Below are 9752 nucleotides of genomic sequence, written 5' to 3'. Positions count from 1 at the left end.
TCGCCTTTTTCTTCCGTTCTCTAACTTGTACTTCAGAACACTTTTCTCGTAAGGAAGAAACCACCATCCATTTCATGAATCCCTATGTAAAAAATAATGTCTGCTCTAGTTTTGCCACTTCTGGAAAAAAAGGGAAAGTATTGGGCCTGATAGCAAATTCTGACAGATAGCAATTTTTGATAGACCAATAAAAAGACTATCCACCAACTTTGACTAATCTTGGATCAGGTGAGCAGATAATTGTCCAAGCGAGAGATACTGGCTGCTTCCAGATGCGGCGTTTATTGTGCAATCATCCTGCCTCATTCAGAGTTTTACAGGGGTGGGGTCCAGATGATGCCATCCTCCATTTGTACCCTTCCTGTATCTTTTGACCATGTCTTTCATCTCTTTTTTTTCTCACCACAGAAAAGCCATTAAGGGCACAATCCTATGGATGTTTAGACAGAAAATAAGGCCTGCAACTCCCAGCATTCCTCAGCTAACATGGCTGGGGCATGCTGGGAGTTGTAGGACTTTTTTTCTGTGTAAACATGCATAGCATTGCGCCCTAAAGGCACAATCCTATGCATGTTTAGACAGAAAAAGGCCTACAGCTCCCAGTATGCCCCAGTCAGCTATGCTAGGAGTTTTAGGCCTTAACAGGCATAGGAATGTGCCCTAAGGAAGAAAAGACTGAATAGCTCCAGAATGCCATTTGGCAGCACGAGGAGCCCTCCATCTGGAAGCACCTACTGACAGTAGCCATTTCTGAGAATTTGGCCAAAACATGCCTGCTCTAGTTTTCCATTCCCTTGAAAAAATGTTTCAAAAGTGCTCCTGGGAGCAGATCCTGGCTATATGGTGCACTCCAAAGGGCAGCAAGAACCATGGGGCAGAGGCCAAGGGCTGTGAGGCTAGCACAGAAATCTAGAAGCTAGAAAAAGGTCTTCGAGCAACAGGCTTTATTCTCCCCTTGGTAATTAAAACGAGCCCCAATTGTTGAGGTTACTTTCCAGTACCATCACAGAATTGATTCCCCCCCCCCCAAAAAAAACATGGCACGGTGTGACTATATGGGTCATCTGGCTGGGGACTTGTGTACGCTTTGGTTTGGGTGCCTTACATCTTTTGGCCCTTGTTTGTTAAGACCCCGTCTCCCAATGCAGATGTTGGCTTTACCTGACAGGTAGCAATTAATTTGGGCCGCGGTGGCTTAGTGGTTAAGACGCTGAACTGCAGACCGGAAGGTTGGCAGGTCAGCAGTTCGAGACCCGAGTGCTGCGTGACGGAGTGAGCTCCCGTCTTCAGTCCCAGCTTCTGCCAACCTAGCAGTTCGAAAGCAAGAAATTGCAAGTAGATAAATAGGTACTGCCTCGGCGGGGAAGGTAACAGCGTTCCGTGTACCTCGGTGTTCAGTCATGCCGGCCACATGACCACGGAAGCGTCTTCGGACAGCGCTGGCTCTTCGGCTTAGAAACGGGGATGAGCACCGCACCCTAGAGTCGGACACGACTGGCTGGGGACACCTTTTTAGCAATTAATTTAGTGCAGGGGTACAGAGCCTCTTTCAGCTAGAGAGGCTGAATTCCATTTTGGAGACGCTCTTTGGGGCTGGGTGCCACTGGTGGCTGGGACCAAAGGAAAAAAAGGGGGGGGGAACCAAAATGCCAGCCTATTTTAGCTTACAGCTCTTCCTGCCAGTCACTCAGCCTTAGGAGAGGCATTTCAGCCTTTTAGAATGGGGGAAAAATGCACAAAAGCTGGGAAACCAAACGACTGGCAGTTGGGGGAAAGGTGGTGGGGCGAGGAGAAGGGGTCATGCTCTGGGGAAGGCTGGATTTGGCCTCCAGGTCTGAGGTTCTACATCTGATTTAGAGTGTTTCTACATTAAGCAAAACCCCCCACAAAAATCCACATCCTTTCCAGGGCTTCCTGCTTTCAGTTCCTGTGTGGGATTAGGAAGGGCTCCTTTACACGGCAGACGCAGACACATGTTTTGAACTGAGGGAGTGCCTCCCTCCCTCCCTGGCATGTGTGCAAATGAGCAGGGGCGGGAGACGGGGTTCTTGTTTCCGTAGCTTAACTTCTGCTGTACTCTTTTCTCGCAGCCCCCAGAAAACCTCTGACTTACTTCTGAGTAGACATAAAACGTAAGAGTGTGCCATAAGTCTGCAACCCTTGGCACACTTACGTGGGAGTAAACCCCATTGAACTCATGGGACTTACTTCTGAGTAGACATAAGAGTGCCCTGTAAGTCTGCAACCCTTGCCACACTTACTTGGGAGTAAGCCCCATTGAACTTAATGGGGTGCTCTGAATCAACGGAGGATGTTGCTTCTGAGCTTGGTGGGCTGGGGGGTCAGATGTGTCCCCCTTTGTTGCAGGGAGGCATTTTACCCTCTTCTCCCTCCAACTGAGAAATGTGCTCAAGCATTTACAAGGCAGATACCTGGGAATCGAGGAAAGTCCTTCCTCAACAAGACTTGAGTGGAGGCAGGAGTTGCAATCAACAGGCGTCTCTTGCCCTTGCGCTTGTAAAATCTGCTCCTGCATGCCCGGCTCCCATTCTCAATGCCTTCATCAACCTGACTGTGTGCGCCCCCAGCAACTGAAAACAAACCCCCACAGCAGGTGGACAGAGCAGTTTCTTTTGCTATTGGCAAATCTCACGGGGCGGTCATGACGCTCCTGTTCCGTGGGCTGGAAAAAATACCACCGTTGCTGCGTTTGGGGAAAACACAGGATAGGCTGGGGGAAAATGCGGAAGACACCCTAGTCTAACATAACGTAAGATAACAGTGTCATCTAAAGAGTCCACAAACTTCTGTGACAGAGCCATCTCAATAGCAGGATAAAAGCTCCGTGTGATGAAACCCATAGGGTGTTTCTACATTAAGGGCTTCACCACACGGAGCTTTTATCCTGCGACTGAGCTGGCTCCTTCAAGGAAGTTTGCAGGCTCTTTACATGATGCCGTGACCCTCCTGCGCTAAATGCCCATTGTTCCATTTTTAAATAGATCGCAGATAATGAGCTATCAAATTACCGTTGTGTTCCACTTCAGTTTCCTCCTTGAAAAGAGTTAATGAAATAATGGAAGACAGATAGGGGGAGAAGGGGGTGGGGAGGAAGCACGTGTAAAGGGAGTCAGTGGTGATCCTGCATTTAAAACAGAAGTAGAAAGCCCTGTTTTAAATGCAAGATTTTAGGCTGGTGTAGAAATGCCCTATGAACTTGAGCACACTCCGGGAGAGAGCGGAGGACAGGAAGGCCTGGCGTACTATGGTCCATGGGGTCACGAAGAGTCGGACACAACGACTGAACAACAACAGAAATGCCCTAAGCAAAACCCCCACAAAAATCCACATCCTTTCCAGAGCTTCCTGCTTTGGTTTTCTTTGGGGGATTAGGAAGGGCTCCTTTACAGGGCAGACACAGACACGTGGTTTGAACTGAGGGAGTGCCTTCCTCCCTCCCTGGCATATGTGTAAAAGGGGGGGGGATATTGTTCAGTTCCCTTAAAGTTTATCAAACATATGTAAATAGTTGCACCAAGACACTCCATGGAAAGGTCAAGTGACTGAATTCTTGCATCAGAATCTCTCAGGTACTCCCAGTTTCAACTGCTGAGCTGGGTCTGCTGCTGCCAGTATGAGCTGAGGACTCCCCCAAACTAAAATGAGGCAATACTTGCTAAGATTAATTTATGTAATATTCCTGAGGGGTTCATCCCCGCCCATTCCTCCTCTGTTCCTGCTATAAGTAAACACCCTAGCTCAAGTGACTCATGTTGGGTATCAAACCCATGATGTTAGCCTTATGGTGCAGCCCTTTGCTTCTTTACTAAAACATTAGTAAGCTAGGGGCACAATCCTATGCATGTTTAGTCAGCAAAAGCCCTACGACTCCCAGCATTCCCCCGCCAGCACTGTGGAACACGATTGTGCCCTTGCAGGACACAGCCAGAAGTTCCCCTGACGGTGATGTTACAGGGAAAATTCCAGGAAATACATAAAACCCACAACGATACATTTTATTTATTTAGTTATGGAATTATTAATCAGTCGCCTTTCTCCCCGCAGGCAACATAGAAATCAAAACATATTAAACAATGGGGTTGTATCCAATGTTAGTCCTACCTAGAGTAGACCCATTGAAATGAATGGGACTTAAGACTAACGTTGGATACAACCCAATATAATAAATGGGCGCTTCCAGACGAGCTTTTAACGGGAGAAAACACGCATCAGCGCTCCGCGGGTCCTTGCAGGGGCGAGCACGGCCCGCCGGCCCGCCCCCATTGACAACATTTCAGGAGCGTAAGAAGCCAGTCTAGCCATTTGCAGAACTGTCTATGGCCCTCAGACGCGACTCCCTGGCAGTTGACGTCATCAACAAGCGCCACGACGATTAGCTCGCTCGTTCTGCCCAGTTGCCGAGGCAACCAGCGTGCTCGAGCGGCGCTACCCGTTTTAACGTCCGGGTGGGAGGAGGAGCCTTGCCTCGTAGAGATAGAAAACCGAAAGAGTCACACACCATTAAAATCCTATCAAGTACACAATATCAGGTATAAAGTTTAACTAGCGTTCCACTCTACCGTCCAGTGCATAGATGTCGGAGTTTTCACCACCGAGAGGCTGAGGAATAGAGCGACGCTGCTCGGCGTTCAAAGAGTCGTGACCAATTCCATTTTTAATCGGAAACGCAGAGCTGGGCGCTACTCTACCTGATCCTATCTCTACGGCCCAGCCCCAGCTTTTCCCTTCAGGGCTTCAGTTTCTACCCGGAAAGTCGAGCAGTGGCTGGACTTCCCTGGTCCGGGAGCCGCCGCTGGTCGCCTCATGGCTTTCAACTTCGGGGCAGCTGCCGGCGCTGCAGCCGCCCCAAACCCTGCGGGTGAGTGTGCGAGGCAGGCTGCGGAGTCGGGTGCCTTGGCCCGGGTGGGGTGGGGAGGGGAGGAGTTGCGCCTGGTCGCCCTAGCAACTGCGTGGTCGCCTGGTCGCCCTAGCAACTGCGTGGTCGCCTGGTCGCCCTAGCAACCGGTGGTCCCTTCCCAACCCCCAGCTCAGGACAGCAGGGGCTCTCCTGTAGTGATGGGGAGGACGCTGCACCCGTTGAACTTTTGCCCGCCACGCAGCTCTTGAAGGCGCAGCTCCACATTTCCGGCGAGGGTGAGGAGTGAGCCGGCCGATATAATTTATTTATTTCAACCCTAGATGCTCATGAGTAAAAATTAAGAAAAGAGGGTGCAAGCGCACGCATGATGGCGACATGAACAAACTGGGCATACGGTTTTTATAAAATGTTTTCGTGACCATTCGTGTAATTTTTTTCTTATTCCTAAAGGAGTCAGAAAAGTGGCACTCCCTGCTCTGGAGTGAGACAGCGGGCTTCGGGGGGGGGGGGCTTTTCCAACCCTCCTGGCAAATCCCCATTTCCAGTCTGTAGCTGAGCTGGGTCTGTGCTGCCTCCAGGAGGGAGTTTCAGAGCCCCACAGATTCATGTCTTTATCATTAGTCTCTGCCAAGGAGCTTTTTGAAATGTTTATTTCAAAATATATATTTACAACCAGATCGGGAGAAGAGCTGGGGATGGAGGTCATTTTGTCGTTGACCAAGTATTTTGACAAGCCTTAAATTGTACAAAGGCCCATTTCCGTATAACAGAATTTATCGCCATACGACATTTCACCCCTGGAATGTTGCTACTCGCAGAACTTTAAAACCTGGTAACTTCTAAAAAAGTTTGGAATCCAGTGGTCCCTGAGTGGAAGTATGCTTGCACAACTAGGCGTTTTTCCTATTCTTTGTAGCTCCCTATGCTTCCTGACAATCTGCTCTGGAGGATCTCTCAGTCCTCTGAAGCAGACTTTGAGGTGTGCAGTGGGCTACTGTGATGAGAGGGGATCACTTTCCCTCCCCTCCTGGTTCCACCAACAGAAACTGTTCTTCATTGGCAAAACTGTGTTAGATTTCACCCATATTCTATTAGAGAGTTACCATTCCAAAATATGTTTCCAGTATTAAGCTCAAATTTAGTAAGAATGATCAACTGGACACAACTGTGATAAGATTGGCATTGGCATGATCAGGGCCTAATAATACAACCTTCCTCTTGAATTGGTGTGGAAGAGAGTTCAGTTATGTAGTTGCTTTGCTACCACATCAGTATAAAACAGACAGTGGACTGAGCAATGGACACAAGGAGTTGTATATGAATTTTCTTTTGCCAGACAATATTTTAGGAACCTGGTCTTTCTTTCTGTATAATTTGGTAGTGCTTTTGTATTTTACTAGGGTAAGACCACTTAACCATCATTGAATTTCAGGTAAGAAGAGAAGTCACTACAGGAGAAGTCACCACAGATCATATTTTTAGCTCTGTCCATTAGCCAGCACTATCCATCCCTGACTTAGCAGCCAACTGGAACATAGCAATAGTTGTTCCAGCTCAGATTTTTCAATCTCAGTTCCTCATCTTTAAATTGAGACTAGCAATATACTGGTTTTTTTTTTTTCTGAGGATGTTAGATAAAACACTCCATTTTCCCATATTAAGGTAGTTTTTTTGTTTATGGTTCCTTGGTGGGAAGGGGGGCTGACAGTACTACTAAGAATTTGAGATAGTATTATGATGCATTTCCTCGTGACCAATGAATAGTATTTTGAATCTTGGCCTGGGTTCAAATACCAGAAAAGCCTTGGGCTGCCTTTACTGCACAGCAAACCTAGGATGTTTGTGGACCTTAGCATATAACAAAAAGCTCCATTAGAATATAGTGAGAAGTATTTCTGAGTAAACATGCATAGGATTGTACTGCACATTATTTTAGGCCAACAGAGCTTTGAAGTATTAAAGTATTTGCGTTCTAAGTGAAAGTAATATAACAAAGTAAGTTAGCAAAGACAATATCCCTGTACATTTTGAGACCTAGTGTAATACAGTCAGGGCCAGAAATATTGGAACAAGGATAACTGTTGTGGCAGTTGGCCTCTGTACACCACCACATTGAAGTTGAAAGGAAACACACCCAGATGGGAGCGAAGTCAGGACTTTCAGCTGTAATTCAAGGGGTTTGACAAAAGTGGGGCACTAACCATTCAGGAAGGACAGCCAGTGGCATACACCCCCCCTCATCATTGGGGGCTCATAAGTAATGGAACGAATTGCTGACAAGCAGCTGTGTGGCTAGGTGTGGCCTGTTTCCTGGGTGCCCCATGACCAATCAAGCAGATGAAAAGCCTGGAGGTGGTTCAGAGTGTTACATTTGCATTTGGTAGCTGTTCACTGGAACTCCCAACAGGAGGTCCAAAGAGGTGTCCATGAGAGTGAAGGAGGCCATCATTAGGCTGAGGGGGAAAAATAAACCCATCAGAGAGATAGCAAAAACATTGGGAGTGGCCAATACAACAGTTCGGAACATCCTGAAAAAGAAGGAATTAACTGGCAAGATCAGCAACAGCAAAAGGCCTGGCAGACCTCGGAAGACAACTAAAGTGGATGACTGCAGAATTCTGCTCATGGTGAAGAGGAACCCTTTCACAACATCTAGCCAGGTCAAGAACACTCTTGAGGAGGTAGGCATGTCATTGTCAACATCTACAGTCAAGAGACAGCTTTATGAATACAGAGGCTTCACAACAAGGTGCAAACCACTGGTAATGCTCACGAACAGACAGGCCAGATTAGCCTTTGCCAGCAAACACCTAAAAAAGCCTGCCCAGTTCTGGAATAAGATTCTTTGGACTGATGAAACCAAGATGAACTTGTACCAGAATGATGGGAAGAGAAAAGTATGGAGAAGGAAAGGAACAGCTCATGATCCAAAGCATGCCACATCATCTGTCAAACATGGTGGAGGCCGTGTTATGGCATGGGCATGCATGGCTGCCAATGGGACCAGGTCACTGGTGTTTATTGATGACCTGACTGCTGATAAAAGCAGCAGGATGAATTCTGAAGTGTATAGGGCTATACTTTCTGCTCAGATTCAGCCGAATGCTGCCAAACTGATAGGACGCTGCTTCATATTGCAGATGGATAATGACCCAAAACATACAGCAAAAGCTACCCCAGAGTTTCTCAAGGAAAAGTAGTGGGATGTTCTGCAATGGCCAAGTCAGTCACCTGATCTCAACCCAATAGAGCATGCTTTTCACTTACTGAGGACAAGACTGAAGGCAGAAAGACCCACAAACAAGCAGCAGCTGAAGGCAGCTGCAGTCAAGGCCTGGCAAAGCATCTCGAGGGAGGAAACTCCGCATTGGGTCATGTCCATGGGTTCCAGACTTCAGGCAGTCATTGACTGCAAAGGATTTTCATCCAGGTATTAAAGGCGATCTTTAAGTTTGAAATGATGTTGGTTTGTTCCATTACTTATGAGCCCCCAACGATGGGTGTGTGTGTATGCCACTGGCTGTCCTTCCTGAATGGTTAGTGCCCCACTTTTGTCACCCCTTGAATTACAGCTGAAAGTCCTGACTTCGCTCCCATCTGGGTGTGTTTCCTTTCAACTTCAATGTGGTGGTGTACAGAGGCCAACTGCCAAAACAGTTATCCTTGTTCCAGTATTTCTGGCCCTGACTGTGGGTAAGAGCAGCCTTCCCTGACCCAGCGGCTTCCAGATGTGTTGGACTACAACTCCTATCATCCCAAGCCAACATGCCCATTGGGTATGGTGGCTGTGTAAGATGGGAGTTATAGTTCAACACCTCTAGAAGGCACCAGTTTGGGGAAGGCTGGTTAAGAATGTGAGCTGTAAGCCAGGAAGTCCCCTGTTATCTTTTTGTCATGAAGGCCTTAGGCAAGCTACTGTCTCAGCCTCAGCCCCCAACTGCAATGTGGGTATAATACTGACATTCCTTGGAGGCTTGTTGTAAGGTAGATATGCACATTGTGTGATCCACCAAAGCTAACACATCCTGCCAGCAATGTGTTGTGCCCCGCTAGGGGTTTGACAAACCAGTTGTTGCTGTGTGCCTGGGACTGCAAAAGGTGAATGTGTGTTTAGCACTTGGCAGGCATGATACATGGCTTTATTTGGCTCAGGAGAGTACAAGTTGTGCAGATGTGTTGGTAAGGATTACTGCACTGATGTACGTGACACACTTTGAACACTCAAAAAGCCCTCTATAAATGCAAAGTGGAGGACAGAAAGATAGTATGTTGTGTGTTGGGAATATAATGTTTTTTTGAAGATCCTATTCTTGCTCATGGCTTCGTAGCTACAAAGTGGTAAATCCCAGAGTAGTTCAAAATGTGTCACTTCCCAAACTGTCTAAAATATTGACCATTCAAAACATCATACTGGGGAAGATTTTTTTACCTACTTGGTGCAGCATCAAAGCTAATATTTTGTAATAAAAGTTTCATTTGTCCTATAGAATTAGGAGCAGAAAAGCTCTCTTATACTTAACAACTCTTGCTTGATAATATAGACTGATGTGTTTCATCCCTGTGCTTCTGTATTTTCTCATTTCTACTGATCAAAGATGGTTTTACTGCTTAGATGTTTGATATCTCACTAACACTGCCTTGCTTTCTTTCTGCTTCCCGCTCATCAGGATTTGGTGGGCTTGAAACAGCAAACTCCACTGCCAGTGGGTTTAATCTTGGGGGTTTCGGATTAACTGCTAATCCTGCAGTGAATTTTAATATTGGGAATTTTGGTGTCTCTACTACCTCGGCGCCACCATTCAATTTTGGTAACAGTCTGGCCAGCGCAGGTAGAGAATGCACATAAGTGGTGTTTGTAATAATTACATTGTTG

The 9752-nt window shown here is 47.0% G+C and overlaps 1 protein-coding gene across 3 annotated transcripts in view; it reads left to right on the top strand.

The window, feature by feature from the left end:
- Positions 1-4749: 4749 nt before the first annotated feature.
- The window catches only part of NUP54 (nucleoporin 54), a 28447-nt gene continuing 23444 nt past the window's right edge, over positions 4750-9752 (top strand). For 2 of the 3 annotated variants that reach the window (XM_084855390.1, XM_084855389.1), the window contains exon 1: positions 4750-4879. In XM_084855390.1, coding sequence (XP_084711516.1) covers positions 4825-4879 — 55 coding nt within the window. In that variant the 5' untranslated portion in view covers positions 4750-4824. Of the gene's footprint in view, positions 4880-9546; positions 9709-9752 lie in introns of all 3 variants that reach the window. The other variant, XM_084855392.1, reaches the window with a different exon arrangement.

This window comes from Heloderma suspectum, chromosome 5 (assembly GCF_057233095.1).
Source record: "Heloderma suspectum isolate Gila_16-S chromosome 5, 16-S_ref, whole genome shotgun sequence".
In the NCBI taxonomy this organism is placed as follows: domain Eukaryota; kingdom Metazoa; phylum Chordata; class Lepidosauria; order Squamata; family Helodermatidae; genus Heloderma; species Heloderma suspectum.
The sequence above is the reverse complement of the archived record's forward strand: the minus strand, read 5'-3'. Positions and strand labels throughout refer to the sequence as shown.